The 21,780-nt window shown below is 46.0% G+C and overlaps 1 protein-coding gene and 1 long non-coding RNA gene across 2 annotated transcripts; one reads left to right on the forward strand and one right to left on the reverse strand.

Moving 5' to 3' along the window:
- The first annotated feature begins 10,427 nt into the window (after positions 1 to 10,427).
- On the forward strand, positions 10,428 to 13,284 carry LOC123062791 (uncharacterized). Its single transcript, XR_006429892.1, has 4 exons — positions 10,428 to 10,775; positions 12,190 to 12,318; positions 12,414 to 12,869; positions 12,946 to 13,284. It is a non-coding gene; the product is annotated as an uncharacterized lncRNA (long non-coding RNA).
- Positions 13,285 to 18,108: 4,824 nt separating this feature from the next.
- On the reverse strand, positions 18,109 to 19,624 carry LOC123058872 (probable F-box protein At2g36090). The gene has a single exon (XM_044481548.1). It carries the CDS (start codon positions 19,289 to 19,291, stop codon positions 18,371 to 18,373), a length of 921 nt encoding a protein of 306 aa, XP_044337483.1. The 5' UTR covers positions 19,292 to 19,624; the 3' UTR covers positions 18,109 to 18,370.
- Between the last annotated feature and the right edge of the window lie 2,156 nt (positions 19,625 to 21,780).

Here is a 21,780-nt window from a genome sequence, read left to right on the forward strand (position 1 = left end):
TTTTGCATAATCCTTTTGTTAAGTTACCTACAGAAGAAGATCTGGCAATACCAGACCCGGAGGCACAGCTGGTGGCGGCTCTCCACGTTACCCCAGATTGGACAGTGCCTTATTTGGCTTACATGACCTGGGGAGAGTTGTCGGAGGACGAGACCTTGGCAAGACAAATCGTCCAGCGGTCCAAGTCCATGACAATTGTCAATGGCGAGTTACATCATTACAGCGTCACTAGAGTGATTCAACATTGCGTGTCGCCTACAGAGGGTCAGGAGATCCTTCGTGAAATTCATGAAGGTGATTGTGGTCATCATGCCAGCTCAAAATCTCTTGTGGCCAAAGCCTTCCGTCATGGGTTTTATTGGCTGATGGCTCATGCTGATGCGGAAGACCTGGTCAGTAAATGTGAAGGATGTCAGAAATTCTCACGATGAGCCCATGTGCCAGCTCAAGAAGATGATTCCAATCACCTAGCCATTTGCAGTCTGGGGGCTTGATATGGTCGGGCCTTTCAAGAGATCTAAGGATAAAAAGACTCACCTCTTGGTGGCGGTTGACAAGTTCACAAAGTGGGTGGAGGCGGAGCCAGTCAGTAAGTGTGATGCAGCCACAACAGTCTAGTTTATGAAAAAGGTGATTTTTCGCTTTGGTTTTCCACACAGCATCATAACTGATAATGGTACTAACCTTTCCAAAGGAGCTATGGAAGAGTTCTGTCAACGAGAGCATATCCGGCTTGACGTTTCAGCTGTAGATCACCCTCAATCAAATGGTCAAGCAGAACGAGCCAATCAGGAAATCTTGAAGGGTATCAAGCCGCGGCTCTTGGTCCCTTTACAGCGGACACCGGGTTGTTGGGTGGAGGAGTTACCTTCTGTACTCTGGAGCATCAATACTACACCTAACAGATCTACGGGTTACACGCCTTTCTTTATGGTGTATGGAGCAGAGGCGGTCCTGCCAAGTGACATCCGTCACGATTCACCCCATGTGGCGGCTTATGTTGAGGAAGACAATGAAAAAGCTCGGCAAGATGCACTTGACCTGTTGGATGAAGAGCGAGACTTGGCAATAGTCCGCTTGGCGATTTACCAACAAGACCTGCGTCGGTACCACAGCCGCCGGGTTAAGTCCAGAACCTTTCAGGAAGGTGACTTAGTGCTCCGACTCATCCAGGATCAATCTAACATGCACAAGCTATCCCCTCATTGGGAAGGACCCTTTGTGGTCAGCAAGAATCTGAACAATGGATTATACTACCTTATCGACGTTCGAGAGCACAAAGACTCACGTAAGTCGGAGGAGGAGACCCGTCGGCCTTGGAATATTGCTCATCTTCGGCCTTATTATACTTAAGCTGTCGGCTCTTATGTGTATATACTTATACTATGTATATTATCTAAAGCAATAAAGCAGGACCTCTGTCCTTTTTTCCACTCCTAAAAAGGTTTGTGTGTTTTTCCTTGTCAGGTGGTGGAGATAACCAAGGAGAAGCGGATCATATCTGAATCCGGCTTTCCTTTGGTCTGGCTTATGATCATATCTGAATCTAGCCGTTGATCACTTGGGGGCTTCCTGTTCAAACATAGGTCATATTCGAACCAAAGAGAACATAGCTGTCGATACCTGCTTGATCGGCATACTGCCAAACCCACTTGGGGGCTTCTTGATCATATCTGAATCATAGCTTAACTCCTTTTGGGTCTGACGTGGATCGTATTCGAATCAGCGTCATTAAACAACTCTTATGGTCACTTGGGGGCTTCCTGTTCAAACATAGGTCGTATTCGAACCAAAGAGAACATAGCTGTCGATACCCACTTGATTGGCATCGCCACAGCCACTGGGGGCTAACAGATCGTATCCGAATCTTAGATCAACCCCTTTGGAACGGGTTACTGATCATATTCGAATCAGAAACCCTTGAATTGTGTTCATCATATTTTACAAGTGCCAACATTAGGTATCTTGTGACCCTCTTGAAGATACAATGGAATACATTACAATCTTCCAGAATTAATGTTAGTTACATCAGGTTGGTAAGAACCAGGTGAAGTTATATGTGCCAATTTTCAGGAGTTAAGTTTACCCTCAGGGGTTGGTTTATATAAGCCATAAAAAACAGTTGTGAGCACTACAGGGCAATGCAAGGTATTTTTTGCAAAGGACATAACAGATTCATACAAACTACAAAGAGAAATAATGGCGGCGGCTTATGCAAGTATTAAGGGCCATAAGCATGCGCAAAGGCATAGCAAAACTCAAGGTATCTTCTACTTTGTTACAAGACTCTCCAAGTCTGAATGATGCATTGTTTTCTACGATGACATAAGCAGGTGGCGCCTGACAAGCTACTCTTGGGGTTGACTTGAAGCCCCGGGTTATCCTTCTCCATCTCTCCGCCGGCTGCTTTGTCCTGGAAGGATGATGAGGCCCAGTCAATGCCACTCAAGGCTTCAAACTCAGCTTCATCATCTATTAAACCGGTTGGGTCGACTTCAGGAGCAAAGGTGTGCTTACGGGTTGGAGGGATCAAGCTGACATCGTCGTAATGCGGCATGGGGATTCTCCGATTCTCCTTGTCATAACCCGGCTGACACTTGGTGAGGTCAGTATCATTCCCTATAAGAGTAGCCACCGGACGTATATCCTTCACACAGGCGGTGAAATCCTTATCATTAAACACGGTGCCATCTTCCTTTAAACTTGGATACCCAAGAGCAATATCAGCCGGGTCTAGTTCTGGAAGCCACGCCTTGGCCCGGCTCAATGCAGCTATAGCTCCGGCTCTTGCAGATGCTCGTCTTAACTCTTGGATTCGCTGAGGTAGCATAGCAAGCCGCTTCAGCATATCTTGCAGGAGATAAGGAACATCGTTTGATAAAGCCACAACGGCTAGAGCACGTTGTGACCCGGTGTAGAGTTGTTCCACCAGAGTATAAACCGCCTTCAGCTTGATCACCATGTTCTGCTTAAGATTTGTGCTCCTGGGGCCTGCGTTATCAAGCATAAGGTGAGTCAGAGGAGACAACTAAAATGGTCATTCAAGGAGTTTTGCAGCGTTGAAGGTTTGAGTAAGTCACTCACCGAAGATTGCTGAAACCATTCGAGATATCTGGCGCTTTAAGTCGGACAGTTCGGCCGTTGCTTCTGCAAGCGATGCCTCTGCTGTCTCGGCCCGGGTCACCAGTGCAGCCTTTTCATCAGCCCAAATTTTCTTCTCCGATTCAAAATTTTGCTTCAACTTCTCTTGTTCAGAGACGCTGAATTCAAATTTGGAGTTGGCCTTTTCAATTTCACTTTCCTAGGTTGCCAGGCGATTCTTCAAATCAGCAATCTCCGATTCAAATTTACTTATGGTGGCCTGCATTGCACCGGATAGTAGTAAAGTTATGGTAAGTGCTATTAAGTCCCAAGCACTTTGCAAGCAAAGATACTTGACACTTGGGGGCTAATGTATACCGAAGCTTTCTAAATTATTAAGCCGGTCCTAAATATTAAGTCCCAAATACCTTGCAAGCAAAGATACTTGACACTTGGGGGCTAATGTATACCGAAGCTTTCTAAATTATTAAGCCGGTCCTGAATATTAAGTCCCAAATACCTTGCAAGCAAAGATTTTTGGCACTTGGGGGCTAATGTATATCGCAAGTTAAAGGTATTGTGTTACATCCGGTTCAATTACTTTTTCTTTAAGCCAGGCAAGTAGCTCTAACAATTTTTCTAAGTCTACAACATATTTATTCATAAGAAATAGATTTGGGGGCTGGTACAGTAAGTGTGATTGAAAGTAAGCTAGCATAAGTCATACCTCAGATTTTTGCTGTATCTGCTTCACCATGTCAATTTCCAGGTCACGGCTGCTTTGTACTTGATTGATATAGCCGGAGACAATCTCTCCAATACTCAAATGAGTATAGTCAGCAACGTCCAGCTTGGCCTTTTGGCGTTCCACCAATTCCTCTTTAGAACACTTGGCAAGTACAGACGGCTGTGCCGGCTCAACAAACTGAGTCTTGAGAATTTAAACTTCCTGATCATTTGCCTTGGCGGGGCTAGGAGCCTTCGGGTTACCAGAATCGTTGAAGGTTTGTTCAGTAGGCGGGTCAGAGGAAGATATAGGAACATCATGAGACGGTTGAGGCGGCGGCTCATGAGCAGAGGCATCAGGAGCAGTTGTGCCCAGCTCTGGTTCAGTCACAACCGGCTCTTGGGGCGGCTTATTCTTTTTTGCCCTTTTGCTGGGCTTTACTTGCACACTGTGGGAAAGGTAGACAGGTTAAATACAGCAAATATGAGTAAAATGAAGCATAAGGTACAACAAGTTTATATTACCCGGGAGCAGTTTTGAAGGCTGGCATGTTGGACTGCATAGACTCACCGGAGGAAGGTGAAATATCCTGATAGTTGGAGTCAAAATAATTGAGAGGCTAACAAAGGAAACCCGCCAAAGGAAAAAGAAGGTGTAAATCGGAGATAACCTCAGTCTGGCGTTTCCTGGTCACATCAGGTAAGCCGGAGGAGAGTTCCGCGTCTTTGCTGGTCTGGGTCTGCCTCCGGCTCTCATAAATACGTTGCTTCAAAAGAAAGTCAGGATCTTGGTAAGCCAAAGGATGTGAAAATCTTACTTTTCGAGCTACTCTTCGAATTTTCTGACGCGGCTGAAGCTCGGAGTCGAAGGAGATTACAATTACCTCTTCCTCGACGGGTTGGCTGTTGCCCGTGTCTTCCTGAAAGAAGGTTAGCATCAGTAAGGTAGAAATAAAGGAGAAAGGGAAATTCAAAGGTTACCTCTTCCTCATTATCATCAGTATCATCAAGCTGAAACAGCTCAGAGGCGCTTGGCTTCCTTTTCCTTGAGGTGGTGGGCTTGGTGGTTTTCTTTTCGGCTCTCTTGGCTGCCCTGACTTTCTTGGCCGCCTCATGATCATATTGCGTGTTCCAGAAGCTATCATTTGCCTGTAAAAGGTTATAACTGGTTATGCGTAAGAATACAACCTAACATGATAAAACATAACCCGATGGCTGGAAACTTACTGCAGGGCCGGGTTCTTCTGGCAAAAAGGTAGTAAGCCGAAGGCGTTACTATTCACTATGCCCTCTTTCAACAAGGACTGAGTTGTAGCTTCCACTACGTCATCTGGTAAGTCGTCAGGATTATGACGTTGAGGGTCATTCTTCTCGCCTGAATAATTACACATTAAGCCGAGGCGGCGGCTTAACGGAATTATTCTCCAAGCAATCCAGACTCGGACCAAGTCAATGCCATCTAAGCCGTTCCCTAAAAGAGCTTTAATCCTCTTAATTTGGGGGGTGAGTGGCAGGCGTTCAATAGCTGTCAACTTATCCGGCAGCGGGTGAGTAGGTTCAAGTGCAATGCGCGGAAGCCGGGCAGTGGATTTTCGCCAGTCGGAGAAGTATCTTGGCAGTAGAACCATGTCTGGTTCCAGTCCTTTGGATGACTCGGCAATTCAGCATAAGGGAACAGGCAGTCTCTCCGCCTTTGAATTGATATGCCACCAAGCTCTAGACTGGGCCCGTTGGCCCGTTCATTCTGCCGGTTCAAATAGAACAATTCCCTGAACAGAAGTAGGCTGGGTTCTTCTCCAAGGTAAACCTCACAGAAAACTTGAAAGTTGCAGATATTTGACACGGAGTTGGGCCCGATGTCTTGAGGTCTTAAGTCAAAGAAGTGCAAAACGTCTCTAAAGAATTTTGAACCGGGAGGAGCAAATCCCCGGCTCATGTGATCGGTAAAAATGATCACCTCCCCTTCCTTGGGTTGAGGTTTCTCTTCAGACGGGTCAGGAGCACGATAAGACATGACGTTCTTCTTGGGCAGATGGCCGGACTTCACAAACTCTGATAGTTTGCTCTCCATAACAATGGATGGGACCCAGTTGCAGGTAATCAGAGGTTTAACAGCTTTGGGTGCCATTGAGTAAATTGAAGCCTACAACAAGATAAAGGAAATTTTCCGGTTTATTATAACCCGGAGAATAAGCATTATTGGGTTGTCTGAGATGGCGGCTTAAGTAGGGGCCTAATGACATACAGATGGTTGTGTGATAATGTTTAAACAGCTGTAAGTATTAAAGATGATGAAAATTGTCTTAAGTCACCAAAAGCAGGCAGTGCTGACAGTCAGTGTTATCTTAAACCGGTCACATGAACTACTATGGCTGAAACAGAGTCGACAGATGCATTTTTTGGCTAAGTGTGGAACAAACAGGTTTCACAAGTTGCAGCTATTATTTTGGATCAAACGGTCGTTCTGAAAAGAAAAATTTCTAGACCTAAAACCAGTGCAGAGAAGTTCATACACTCGAAAGAGGCCTTTAAACAAGGGAAATGAGATCTGTTTCTATTCGAGATGGGTGCGGAACAGCCACCGCAGTAGTTATAACTGTCTAAAGATCAAAAAGGAGCACTGGAGAGGAAAACTATCAAGGGTTTGCAACGGGCGGCGATGAACATCGACGAACTCGGGAGGCCGCAATGCAGATCTAAAAGCAGGGAAGGAAAATGACTTACGGATGCAGAGCTGTTGCAGGGCTCCGTCGCGTTTCTCTGGTCAAGTCAGGTTGATGCAGCGGCCTGAGTTGGAGAAGACGAGGAAATCTGCGGCGGCGGCAGAGCTCGAGCGGCAGAGAAACAGTGCGAGGAGGAAGACGACCGAAGAAGGAGAATGGGAAAGACCTAGGTTGCACCTATTTATAAGGAAGGGCCGACTGAGACGGCGCGAGAAACGAGGGGACCGAACATCATTATCCAGCGACCCCGATACCTTGTTTTTCGGAATGGTCAGTAAAGGCAAAGATCCGTTGGAAGATATGATGGAGTAAAATATGAATTTAATTGAAGATGATGTCACGACGGGTTAATGCGGATCCAGAAGATGACATCATGGCGGGTTAAAACCTTTGCGCAGACAAGAAGACTGAAGGCTTGTTTCTTAAGGTATTTTAAGATTGACATGAACCGGTTCAAATCAATCTGGGGCCTAATGTTGGGGATATAACTATTTGTGTAAGCCGCCCGGGAGGGGCCGGGTTACGCAAAGAAGGACTCATCAGAAGAAGCCCAAGATCAAGCATGAAGATGGCGGTTCAATAAAGGGTCTAAAGCCCACAGGCGACTTAAGGCCCATAATGGTAAACCGCCATGATGTCATGACTTATATCATAAGGTAGAATTAACTAGTCACCGAGCTGGACACTGTTTATGAGCCGGCAAGGACTCTGCAGGCCGCAGGGCGTCAACCCGTGTATATAAGGGGACGACCCGCCGGTGGCTTAGGGTAAGAAACAAGAGATCGAGAACCGCGCATAGCATATCTCGCTCCCTGGTCATCGAAACCTCAAGCAATTCCAACCCAACTAGACGTAGGCCTTCCTTTACCGTAAGGGGCTGAACTAGTATAAACCTCGCGTGTCCTTTGTCCCGATTAACCCCTTTAAGCTTCCTAGTTGCGATGGCTCCACAATCAAGTCCTTGCAAGAGGACATCTGCCGTGACAATTCCACGACAACTATTCTCTTGATGAAATCTTAGTCTCCTAACAATAGATAGTATTCGACCTTCGTACTTGTACCGCTTCATTTCGATCTTACCAAAACTAAACTAAATTCAGGACCACCCCCTGCTATCCAATACTGCGGAGAGCTTGAAAAGTACTATCACTGGGGCAATGAAGTGAAGCTCTATCGGCACCATGTGGACAAGTTGTATGCAATGTTCCCCCGCAAAATACCAGATATCAAATACTATGTCTGCACCATCAACAAAACATTCGCACGGCAAGGCCAACAGATGGTACACTCCTTCCTTCCACTTAATTGAAAAAAGGGATTATCTTTACTTATGCCCAACAACTAAACTTTATTGCGAAATATCGAAAAAACTTTGTACACTGCTATTAGCACTAATATTCATATTGTCTGATATACATGTTTCCATCCATGCTATATTTGTTCTGCTTCACTACAGTTCCATACATCCATAAACAACCAATTTACAACTTACATTCTACATACGAGAGAATGTAGCTCTGCACCCTTCTTTTCTTTCCTGCCATTATTTACTTATAATTGTTCTCACTGACTATATTTAAACTGTGTTCATCCGAAACTTTTTATTCAAAGTCAAACAACGCTCTGCAATCCACTTAATTAGTTCCTTTGGTGTACCAGTATTTTCAAGTCCACTACACCAAAGAAAACCTCAAAAAGTACATTAAACCAGATGATGACATGCTCAAGGTCAAGCTCGTAAACAGCAGTCTGCACACCAATTGTCGTATCATGCTGGGAACAAATAAGAGAGCAACAATAACCAGAAACTGGTCAGAGTTCCGCCGTTGTGCAAACATCCATGAAGGAGATATCTGCACCTTCCGTTTCAACCTTACCGCAGAGCACCGCTTGACTCTCATCATCCATGTGCTCTAAATGGACCATCAACAGCAACACAGGCCTTCTGCACACATAGCTTGTGGCTTTAAAAACATCTAATTTGGCTCTATGATAGGATGAACCTTACCTTGGTCTCCAATGATGCCATGCATTGCTTTTGTACAACTGCCGCCTATATTATAATCTATGTAACCCCAGATGCTATTACTCATGTGCACCTCATCCATCTACTGAACTTTCGCCAAGCATAATGCTTATTCCTTTCTTTCTAATACCATTATAAATATTCTGTGTACCAATCTGCCCCTAAATATTTTTATGTTTACTCTCACAATACATGCCTTACTCTCGCCCCTTGCGCCATCGGCGCAACAGGTCATCTAGTCCCTTTAAAAGCTATACTTACTAATAGACATATTGGATCTAATGGAGCTTGTCCAATCTGTCATCAAGTTGTTGAGGATGTTCGGCACCTCCTGTTCGAATGTACGCATGCCAAGGAGTTGTGGAGCAAGCTGGGAATGCTCGATACTATTAATGACACTATCATCGTTGACCGTTCAGGCTCGGCCATTATGAAATATCTATTGCTACTACCGGCAATGTCGTCACATATAAAACCACAATCGGATATGAAGAAGATTCTTGCTGTAGGATTTCTGCACTAGTGAGTCACGTTGGTGGGATGCTGCTTCAACAATCTTTGCGGAATGTGTGGATATTAGTGTTTCTGTTGGGAAGGTTAAGTTTAAACATTGTTTTCGGTCCACTAATCAAGCGGCTCATGAGCTAGCTCAGTGTTGCTTTTGTAATAAGATCTCGAGTAGCTGGTCTGAGGAGCCCCCGGGTTGCCTCACAGCTAAACTAATGAACGATGTACTGATTATTTAATCTTAATAAAGCTAGCCATGATGACCTTTTCTTCAAAAAAGAAAGTAGAAAAATCACCACATTTGTTCTAACGATTACTAAAAGAGCCATTGCACATGTGATGTAAACATTGACCGGTTAGGCCCACTTTGTTGGGCCACACCGTGATTGTAGCCTATGTTGCCACGAATGAGACCAAGCATGTAATGTGGAGGGAGATTGCGTTTGACTGCAATGAGATTATGTCCGCCAGCATTGGTGCTTTGCATGGCAACATCGTCTGAAAAATCAAAGTTACGGTGTTGTCTTTTTAAATTGTTCCTTCACATAGGATAGATTTTAATTTTGAGGAACATAGTTTCGCTAAATACACTCCAGGTCTTTCTATTGGACGTTATTTTTGGCTCCTTGAGCCTCCTGATATCAATTATATTCCGATGAACATTGTGACTGGTTAATCAAGTGAAGTGTGTTTAGCTAAAAATTGGATGGGACCTCTTTTAAATCATAATTTAGAGTGTTTGGCTAAAATTTCACCGTTCTTGGAATATTTGAAGCAATCTAGTAGAACCATTTTGGACGACCAACTTGAGGGATCATTGTTATGCAGGAAAAAAACTCATGAAAATATTGCAACAAAATAGAAACGTAAATAGTTCAATTATGATTGACTATCAATTTCGACACCTATGGTTTGGGGTCTTGTGACCATCATTCTCACAAAAGTAGTATTTTTATAACTAAAAAAGGATGTGGATTCTGGACATAAGCGACTGAGGTCGAGGTCCTATGAAATTCACTATAAGCAAAAGTAAAATGTAAAATTAGTGTTTTTCTAGTGATAGACATGATGAAGTCATCATATGCGCCTAATCATCGACAAAAACGTCATCTATTGAAGAATATATTTCGTCTTTATGAAAAACGCAGGTATCAGAGTTGAAGTTTCATCTTTGATGGACATGGGGTACAACCATTGTTTTTTGGCGTGTACAACCACCCTTCTAGTCATTCAACTGGGAGCGACTAGTATAAAATCTGAGTGTAGTGTGCAAAAATAGAAAAACAGAGCCTGATCCGTCGGATTACAGATCGATGGTACAGATTCTGGAGAGTGGATCTGTACTCACGGTTACCTAACTTGTGCAAAAAGGTCCCCGCAATTCTGTCTCCCCCATCTCCCTATCTGTTGCAGACTGGCGGCGGTACAGATCCGGCGGGACACCGTCGCTGTGCGCAGTCCTTTCCCCCAACTACTCCGGCTCTAAGGTCTGGGATCCGCCTCCCGGGCAGCCCCGACGTTGCTCTCCATCTCATCGTCGGGGACCCAGCCGCCGCTGCCGCCAAGGTCTACTCCCTGGGGGCACCACCTCGGCTTCACCGTGCCGGACTACGGCGTCTTCGCGACCGGCCCGAAGAGCCATGGCACGGACGTGTTCGAGAAGACGCAGCCTGACGGCCGGGCGCGACTGGTCTTCTTCCTCGACCCCGACGGTCAGGGATTCGTTCTCACATGATGCTTAATGTTCGTTGGATTCCTATTTTATGGACACTTTTTAGAGTTATAATTGTCAATTGAACTTGCAATCTCGGTGATGTCTCTATGCTTGGTCTATACGTCCCAAGATCGAGTAGTGGCATTTTTTTTGCGAGAAAGCCTATAAATCTATTAATCAGAACACAACATTATATATCGAGTAGTGGCATGTTGACTAGTGCTATGAGTTAGTTGTGGTATTGTATATTTTGCTAATCGCTGCTGGCAAGCTTGGTGGATAGATGCTGGGCTCCTTTCCAATCAGCTGAAGCGATTGAATTTCCACCCTATGTTCTGATTTTGTAATGATGACAGTTTTTGGCCTCCTCGGCTGTATTGCTTTCGTTTTGCACCGTATAATATACCTTCTCAGCTTGCCCAGTCCAGGGGTTACTCTAGACTTGATCTGGTGTTAAATTGGAAAAAAGTTAAGAGTTCTTTAGATGTTTCTTTCCTTCTCTGTAGCAAGACATTGGTTTCATATATATGAAATCAGAGAGGGGAGCTCTTTTTCCTTCAAAAGAATTTTGTGATAATATATATGAAAACACACGGGGTGAAGAGTACACACATGTTAAAATTGACCTTCATAGCCATCTCTTTTCACCATCTGAAATAATACCCAAACTGTCGATTTTCTATGTATAAAGGGGACATGTACTAACTACCAACACTTCACATAATAAATACTAATGAAATTTATTTGTTGAGCTCTCAATCTTGGTCAATTACTCTGGTAAAAATTGCCATTGATGTTCTAAATGTGACAAGAAATTATTACTGAGATATATATGTTGTGACAATATACTCCTGTACCAAATTCAGTTAATTTGGAGAGACCTTTATGCGGTGTTGATTAGCCATAACAAAAAACATAATGTTTGCTTACTTCAAAATTTTGACTGGACAACTAGTTCATGCTCATCTGGGATATGCTTGCTTTCAACTTGAGAGGAATAACAGGGATATCTCTGTATCCATGCACAGAAAAATCAATCACTGGGCAAGCTTTCTATAGTTTGCTAATACTAGATTTTCAGCAGTTCTGTATTGTGAAATTTCATCCTCTGTCGGATATTGTACATGAGAACAACCTAATCTCATCTACCTGTTAAACCTGCATATGAAGTGCTTATTGGCACAAGACTGAAATTCGTTACACAATAATGATAGTTTTGGTTTTAGAGAAGACTCTTTCTGTGTATCTTTTTAATTTGCAACCTTGGAATTGGGGCTGATATCTCCACTTCTTATATTTTGAGGTGATTAAGAAGTCGAATCTTTGGATTTTGGCGTAAAATGCAATTTCTGCTCTGCATATGATGGATAGATCAAACCTCGTCGACAAGTACTAAATTAATTCCTTTGCAGATATTAATTCTCCAGTGCTTCTCATTGATGATGCCAGTACACCGAAAAAGAAACAAGCCTTCTCTCAAGAGGTACCAACATTGGTCACTGCGTGTGATGGATAGATCCAAGCTCGTCGACAAGTACTAAGTTAGTCCTCCGCTTCTTACAAAAATGAGATACAATAAGTTCATAGCATTGTCGTGTGAGGTTAATGTTACTATACTCTCAATTGGCGTTGCAAGGTTATTTGTATAAACCCCAGTGTGACATGGAATTGAGGCCAAAAGTGGGGATGCTATTTGATGACATTGATCGGTAATGGAATTTTACAGAACATATGCACACCATGTTGGATTTGGTGTACGTCTTGGGCAGCAAAAGATCGTAGGTAATGTGCTTCACTGGAAGTGCTTGTGTGCAAAGGAAGGTTTTCGGCCCGAGAAAGGTACGTTTGTTGTCGATCCTTCAAAGAAAGGGAGAAACGTGAAATTGACTATATGTGGTTATAGGTAATATTGTTCTTGTCGAACTCATGAATGCTCTTGAGTCTTGAGTGATTAAACTATCCAGTGCCTTCTCTGTCCAGCATAGAAGCATTTAGGTTGTGTTTTGGGATGAATTTGTCTCTAATTTTCCTTCTATGTGGTATGTGCAGCAAACAATCGAATGTTGTTGTTGATGCATATTCATTTCAGTAGGTAACAATGATTAGAAAATTAAGTACGAATGCATGACACTTGCATGGACTTGTGCTAACTGAATCTTATTTGCTAGGTCTGATGTCTCCCAGCACAAGATTGATAAGCAAGAAGCTGCACAAGAAGATCGATAGGCAAGAAGCACTAGTACTGGAGGCAAAAGGCTATAGCTTTTCCTGTTGCGTACCATCAACATAGCAAAAGTTGATGCAGATTCTAACGGCAATGCTTGTTCAGCAGTGTTGATTTTAGTCCTTCATACTTAGTGTTGTCTGTGATGTACCAAAAATGATCCTCTCATGCTATGTAACACTCTGTATGTATGCGTGTCTCTTCTTTTCTGTTATGTCTAGGATCATGCAATTTCAAATGATGTTTAGTTATGATTTAAAGCGGATGGATTAATTTTCTCATGCCTCAAATATTTCTGATGATGTTCCCATACATTTTGGTGACCAACATGTTTGGAGTTCTTGCATGATTCCGGATGTAGCAGAGGCTACTAATGAAATCAAATATACGTCAAGTGTCCTACAGTACATATGAATTTTTTGTGCAGCAGTACATTTGAAATATTGTCTTATTTATGAGGTACAGACTGGCTAGCCGTCCGATCTGTAGCACCTTGTAGATTCGTGCTGGGTCACTTTTGTCCCTTGTTTCGGCCTGTTAAGGCGTGGGCAGGCCCGCTTTTGTTTTTCCCCGTCGAACTGGTGATCCCGGTACGCGAGCGCTGCTGATGGGCTGGAGCTGGGCTGTGTTTTGGTGTGGATCGTTTTTATTTTCTGTGTTTGTTTTGGGGCTGCATTAAAGAGTGAGGAAGGGGAAGCGGCCACCTTGTGGTGATTAAGAAGAGGAAAACGCCAAGTTAACTGCACTTTTTAGTGTTTAATTTCAGTTAGTTTAGTTCTTTTGCTTCTTATTCTGAAATTATTCTGATATAATTGTAGCGCTGTGTGAGTAAGCAACATGAGGCCTTGTCCTGGGACTGATGCTAATTGCATGTCTGCTGCACCGTAGCAGTTTGTCACTGTGCCCATGTATCCAGTAGAGTAGTTAGGATTTTGTATGTCCATACTCCCCCCCCCCCTTCCCCCCAACGCCTTCTTTTTTGTTTGTATCAAATATGTGATTAGTAGTTTCAAGCAGAGAATCGCCCCCATAGTTTAGACCTTATTTTTTTAGGTTTAATTTTTTGTGCGTTCATGCACAATAGTGTCTCTCGCTCACGCGTGTCTATCGGCAATGTTGGTGTGGTGGACTTTTTAATGATGAAACTTGTTTCTTTGCTTGTAGGTAGATTCACTTATCTCGATAAATAAAGCTCCGCTTTTATGTGCCACTGTCAAGTGTCATTCAGATTTTTTCCCTTTTATTGCTATTTATTTTGAGGTTATTTCCAGTAAAGATTGTTTTGCAACTAGTAGTACTAAATTCCTTTTAGTAGGCCAAGAGACTGAAGATGAAGTGTGTTTCTCCGTTGAATTGTACAGCAAGTAGTTTTTTATCAACACCTTTTTTTATGTTTGTGCGTACTTATAGATACATTTTTACACCCCCTCTGTACAGAGAGTATAGTGCATTTTTTACACCATATGTTCATGAGTAGGTGACAAGACAGACATGTGTTTAGGGTTTTTGCTAAGTTGACATTCTTTTTTGTCTTTTAGGATATAAACCTCTGCTAGTTATCTATTTTTTGACACATTTTTTGTTTTTTTAATCTGGTGAGTGCTATCATTTATATTGTTCTTTACTGGGATATTTTTTGGTGTCTCAAGAAGTGCTTCTCTCATATCCCCTCATACACATTACTAAAGCCATTAGCAAGAGTGATTCAATTCACTTGTTTTGTTTTATTCTAGTCGACATTAGTAGGTCGAAGAATATGATTTTGCTGAAACATTACTTTTGTGAAATCAGATCCATGTTTTTGAAGCTTATCTTTGAACTCAAATCCCCTCAAATGTATTATTGGGCCATAACTAGGATTTGTATAGCCCTTTTGTTTGCTTTACTTGGTTGCAACTCGACTTCCATTTTTGTTGTGCGGGGAGAGGCGCCAGTTGCATGTCCCACAATGTGCACGCAACTGCATGTCTTATAACTTGGTATTAACTAGGGGACCTTTGTTTTGTCGAAGGGGGCTACGTCGAGAGAGATGGGACCCAGTTGCATGTCCCACACTAGGCGTGCAACTGCATGTCTTATAACTTGTTTGTAATTTGACTTCCATTTTTGTTGTGCGGGGAGAGGCGCCAGTTGCATATGCCACAATGGGAACGCAACTCCATGTCTTCTAACTTGGTATCAACTAGGGGGCCTTTGTTTTGTCGGAGGGGACGACGTAGAGAGAGATGGGGCCCAATTGCATGTCCCACACTAGGTGTGCAACTGCATATCTTCTGACTTTGTCACAACTGCATGTCTTATAGCGTGGTTGCAACACGACTTCCATTTTTGTTGTGTGGGGAGAGGCGCCAGTTGCATGTCCCACAATGGGCATGCAACTCCATGTCTTTTAACTTGGTCGCAACTAGGAGGACATTTGTTTTGTTGGACCCTTGTTTTTTCGGAGGGGGCGGCGTCGAGAGAGATGGGGCCCAGTTGCATGCCCCACACCAGGCATGCAACTGCATGTCTTCTAACTTGGTCGCAACTGCATATCTTATAACTTGGTTGCAACTCGACTTCTATTTTTGTTGTACGGGGAGAGGCGCCAGGTGTATGTCCCACAACGGGCACGCAACTGCATGTCTTTGAGCATCGTCACAACTCACAACTACATGTCTTATAACTTGGTTGCAACTCAAGTTTCATTTTTTGTTGTATGGGGAGAGGCACCAGTTGCATGTCCCACACGCAACCGCATGTCCTATAATTTGGTTGCAACTCGACTTCCATTTTTGTTGTGTGGGGAGAGGCGCCAGTTTGCATGTCCCACAATGGGCACGCAACTCCATGTCTTCTAAATTGGTCGCAACTGGGTGACCTTTGTTTTGTCAGAGGTGACGACATCGAGAGAGATGGGGCCCAGTTGCATGCCCACACTAGGCACACAACTGCATGTCTTATAACTTGGTTGCAACTGCATGTCTTATAACTTGGTTGCAACTCAACTTCCATTTTTTGCTGTACGGGGAGAGGCACCAGTTGCATGTCCCACACTAGGCACGCAACTACATGTCTAGACCATGGTCGTAACTGGGATGGACTCTTGTTTGGTCGGAGGGGACACCGTCGAGAGAGATGGGGCCAGTTGCATGTCCCACAATGGGCATGCAACTGCATGTCTTGTAACTTGGTCGCAACTCAGGGGGGCCCTTATTTCGTCGGAGGGGGCGGCAGCGAGAGAGAGGTGTCCAGCTGCATGTCCAACTATACTCATGCAACCGCATGTCTTCTAGCATGGTCGTAACTTAGTGTCTTCTAACTTAGTTGCAACTAGGCGCCTTTGTTTTGTCGAAGGGGCGGCGGCAAGAGAGAGGAGGACAACTAGTCATGCAATTGCAATCGCTTTCCCCTAGAGTATAACTACATGTCTTTTTACAAACATTTTTCGCAACTAGACTTTTTTGCTTGGTCGGAGGGGGGGGGGAGCTCCCCCGTGAATCCCCTACCCTCACTATGCGTCACACGAGCACCATAACACCCACGTTTTCTGCCATGCCTGCAAACACAAAGCAAGCACCCGGTCTCACAACCAGTTTGTGTTTTTTTCTTATTTTTTGAAATCATACAATTTTTTTCCTTTTCTTCTTTTGCATTTTTTTGTTTTTCCAAGGATGAAGAAAGAAAAAATATTTTTTGTGTGTGTCTGATTCTGACAACGGCGCTCATTTTCTCATAAAAAGGATCATATTAAAGGAGAGAAGAGTTACTTGTCCAGATCCTCGGACACATTTTTAATGTTGTTGTGAAGGGAGTATGCTAGTAGGCACACAACTGCAAGCTTCGTCCCGACTGCAAGTGCATGTCTTACAATAGTTACGCAATTGCATATGCGTCTCCTGATTGCAACTCCAACTTAGTACCGTTTTGTCCGGGTGAAGGAAGACAATTGCAGTTGCTACTATGCACGCAAGTGCAAGCGTCGCCAGACTATAATTGCATGTCTTCAAAGAGAGTGCAACTCTTTGTTGTTTTGTGAGGGACGAGGGAAGATTCAAATCCATATTTTAAATATTTACCATCAAACTTAATTGTTTTTCTTTTTTCAATATTTGCCATTAGGTGGCACACACGTCAGCCACATGAGTTGCTTTCTTCGTCTACCTAGTTGCACACATGTCAGCCACATGCAATTGCATGTCCTTGATCGAACACAATTACATATCACACACAATTACATGTCATTCGCATGCAAATTACTTTTTCCCCTTCCAAAATAATATTGATACCCATTTGCACACTAGTCGGACGCATATAGTTATTCGTAGGTCACAGACAATTAAATTGTGCTCTTCTTTTTATTTTGTTTGTTTTTATTTTTTTTCTTTGTTCCATTAAATATTCCTTTATCATTTAAAAATACAAAAAAAATTGAAAAAAAACAGGATGACAAAAAAAGAAGGAACAGAGCATTAGCAATGCTAGGGTGAAAAATAAGAGCTACATTGTGTTGTGTAGCAATACACCAACGGGACAATGTTCTACCAATTCCATTAAAAAGCACAAATAAATAAATAAATTAAAAAACAAACACAGGCACAACGAAGGGACAATGTCAATACAGCCCAACAGCAGCCCACGTGGTGAGCCAACGCAGGCCAACACAAAACGAACAGGGAAACTGACTCCAGGCATGCGAACGAATTTAAACGAGCGATCAATTTATTTATGACGTCAGTCGATTTAGACTTCGTGAAGTCTAAGTCGACTGAGATCTAGACAGACCCATATTAGAAATTTTGGGTGGTTGTTGCAAAAGTTATCTTCCATATGTAACTAGTACTAGGGGGTTTTCAAGAAATGTACACTGAGAACCCTCCACCTCAATCTGTACCGGTCATCTTCCATCCAACGGCCATGATTCATTTTTCTATTCTTTCATCCTAGGCCCTTCTTCTATTTTAGTTGCTCCCCATTCAACTACATATTAGTTCGCAAAAAGTAATTTTAGTGCTAGTAGACATTTTTTCATATATTTTTCTCATACTTCCTTCGTCCCATAATATGAATACGAGAGGTTATTACAGCCGATAAGCAGCGGAAAAACGATTGTACATGTTTCACGACGTACAAATATCCAGCCTCTGATTAAATAGAAGAATAAGCAAAAGAAATGCATGGTATGAATAAACAATCTACCAACTTGTGTATCTCTATCGATACAGTGGTATATACTGAAAAAACTGCTCTCCGGCCCACGGGTATGTACGAAGAGCAAAAACGTTCGTCTATATACCCTAAAAAAAATTCATCAGCAAAAAAGAATAAAGAATGTGTGTTGATGTTTTTTTTCTCTGCACTGAGGGATGAGATCGCCCGTACGGTAGATTCTACCGTAGCACGACGGAGGCGAGGAAGCTGAGCACGGCGACGGCGCCGACGGCGGAGCAGCACAAGTCGACGAGCACCTCCCGCCTTGCCTTGGACTCCTTCCGCCCCCTCTTGCTCCTCACGAACTCCTCGTACCTCCTCTTGGCATCCTCCCTTTCCTTCTCCCCTCCTTTCCTCGGCCCTTCCATTGCGGCTGCAAGAAGCCGCAGGCTGCCTTCGCCGCTCACCGCCGCGTTTCCGGCGTCCTCGACGGTGAGGCTGACCTCCCTAAGGTATCCGGCCTCCTCCGAGCAGGTGACTGTGGCCTCGAACTTGCTCCCGCCGAGCACCACCGCGAACCGCACCAACGTCTCGCCGGTGTACCAGTGTCTATCCACGGCCACGGCCCGCCGGCTCGACACGTTCACCGCCCGGCCGCTTCGGGGGTCAACGACGATCCAGCTGAGCTCCAAGTCCGACGGAGAGAACGAGGCGGCCGGCACCGGGTCCTTGCACTCGACGGCGTCAACGCGGAACGGCGAGGTCAGGAACCACGAGGACGACGTGGACGTCTCCACGACCCGGGAGAAGAGGGGCGCTCCCTTGTGGTACACGTCCACGGCGGAGATCAGCTCGCCGGGGAGACATTGATCAGCCGCGGTGACGGGAGCAGCATCCGTGGAACTGGACGGGAAGGGGAAGGCGTCGGCGAAGAGGCGCTGCGGAGAGACGGCCGCGGAGCCGAGGATGTCGCGCTGCTGGGTCTGCAGCAGCGACGGCCACCGTGCGATGCAGAGCGCGCGCCACGTCTCGGGCTCCGCGGCGAGGGCGCGGAGGCCTGCCGTGGCGCAGCTCGCGGCGGCCAGCGACGGGCCGTCGAGGCGGCGCAGCGCGCAGGCCAGCACGTCGGCGGGCAGGTCCTCCACGGTGGTCGTCGGCATTTTGCCGGCCTCCCCGTCGGCCGACTCTGCTCCCACGCACTACAAGCCGGAGTAAGCGGCCGGAGGTCGAACAATCTCCTCCCCAGACTCCTGACGCCGAGCGGGAATGCGATGGCTGGCCATGCGACCAGGAGCTGTTTGTTTATAGGCGTGCCGCGTGCACAACGCGCTGATGCCTTGTCGTGTCCTCCCTGTTTGGCCATGGCGAAAGGGACGCCGTGACAGCCCGACGGGCCGGGCCGGGCGCGTTGGGCCAACGGGAGAGACGACGTGCCTTGCGCGCAGGCGGGATCGCGCGGACGGCCGGTGTCGCGGGGCCGCGGACGTGCCCGGAAGTGGGGGTTCCGAACAGACAGAGTTCTTTTGTCGGTGCCAGCCTCCACAGGTAGCCCGTAGCGGCAGGCGCCGGCGACGGACGCACGCACGCACGCGATCGGTATGTTTGCATGCGCGCGCGTGCCGTCCGAACACCGGTTCCACGATCCCGCGCCGGGCGTTGCTGTGGATTCTGGCCTTTCCAAATCCAAATGGGAAGGGCCGGTTGAGGCAGTTGTGTTCCTGCTGTGATTTTCCGACTAAAATATTGCATGCTGGAACGTCTGCCAGATTGACGTGCGCACGAGACACCTGCAAGCTCCATCCGTGTCAACGTCGGATGAGCTATACAGCACAGCTAGAGCAGCAGGCTGTGCGATCGGATTGGCCTTGCGGCAAAGTATATCCTCATTAGGTTAAGTTCTGTGGTCCGGATGAGATGGATGGCGCCTATCTCCTCCGCGCTTTGTGTGTATGGTCTGTGAAGCATTGGCCGGCTATAGTTCTTGCATCATGTGCTATGCTCTTCTTACGTTAGCATACGTACCTCGTTCCTCCGTGACAATTCTTCTTTTAAGTCCGAAAGCACGTCGGTTTTCTTTTAACACAGTACAGATGCAAGCGCTCGTATAAACGCGCATACACTTATTCCTATAAACGCACACACGCACATCTTACTCTTATGAACATCTCCGAGAGACTGAGCTGACACATCATCTTGAGATTTTACGAAGTCATCGTAGACGTCTCGTAATCGACGAGAGCATCTCCTTCCACTGAAAACGTATCGCCGAAAATCCTGAAATAAATTCGAGATAAATGCGAGCACCAGGATTTAAACCTTGGTGGGCTGGGATTCCACTGTCCAACTAACCATCCCAACCACAGGTTGGTTCGCAACTATATGTTCCACGTTTCTTCATCGGTCATTTTCGGTTATGCTCTTGGCTGTTGTCGCCCGCACCATTCGGCGAAGCTTTCGAGCATCTACAATCGGCCCTCGCATACCCATCTCAAACACCTGGGCAAACTGTCCGGTCAACCGGTCAAAAAAAACGACCCAATCAAACCTCTCAACACGCGTACACACGACAGGGCTGACCGGCAGCTCAAATCTAGGACGGATATCTGGCGATCCGGGTATGCCCGCTTGACAGGCCCAGCCCATCACCGACTCCACAACTGTTCCACAAAAATCCCAATTCGGACGCCTCGCTCCGAACCCTAGCTCACTCTCCCTAGCTCCGTCCTCTCCTCGTCCTCTCTGATTCCGATCCCATCCACTCCGATGTCCAGCTTCGGCAGCGACTCCGGCTTCGACCTCGACTACAAGGAGGAGATGGCCCTCCGCATTGGGTTGGAGCGGTCCATGGTGGACACCAGTGGCAGGCAACTCCGGATCTGGAGCGCCGCCGCAGCTCCCGCACCGGTGTCGCGCGGACGCCGAAGCTGGACCCTCCCGGGCCTCCCGCACCTCCGCCAGGCCCGTGCAGTCCGCACCACAACCACACCGTCTCCTTCCACCCGGCCCCTCCTCCATGCGGGGCAGCGGTGGGTGCTAGTGCCAGTGTCGTCGGCCCCGCACGCGCACTCCGAAATCGGAGGCGCGCGTCGAGCGCCGCGATAGCCAGCGGGCACGAGAGAGGGATGCGGCGGAGCAATCCGCGCGCCGCCGCCGCGGGATGCATGCAGAGCAGCCCAACGAGGAGGAGTGGCTCTTTGCATGGGTGTATCGCCGGACACTCACGACGACGAAGACGGACGCTCGCCGCCTCCGACGGAAGGACGCCAAGGCGCTCTGGCTTGCTATTGAGCAGGCGGAGCGCGAGGCGAAGGAGGCAGTTGCGGAGGCGGTCGGGTCGCCAAGTTGAAGCGAGGGCAGGATAGGGCGGTCCGTCAGATGAAGGAGCTCATCGTCCTCTCCGACTCCAACGACGATAGCTGCACCTCCTCCTCGGATGACCAAGACCCTCCACCAGCCACGGACGCCTACAGTTGCACCGGCGACTGGAAGGGCAAAGACCCGGCAAGGAAGTGGTGATCCTGCCACCTCCTCATATGTTTATATCGTTTTTAGTTATAGAAGTTTAAGAACTTGTTTGCTGACGAACTAAGATGATCTTTTGGATGTTGCAAAGTTTGTTAATATCCGTTTGTAGCCGATCTTGTGTTCG

This window comes from Triticum aestivum, chromosome 3A, assembly GCF_018294505.1.
Source record: "Triticum aestivum cultivar Chinese Spring chromosome 3A, IWGSC CS RefSeq v2.1, whole genome shotgun sequence".
NCBI classification, from domain to species: Eukaryota; Viridiplantae; Streptophyta; class Magnoliopsida; order Poales; family Poaceae; genus Triticum; species Triticum aestivum.

Bases quoted from the DNA above. Each gene is read 5' to 3' on its own strand.
- LOC123058872 (XM_044481548.1), bottom strand. From the start codon at position 19,291: ATGCCGACGACCACCGTGGAGGACCTGCCCGCCGACGTGCTGGCCTGC.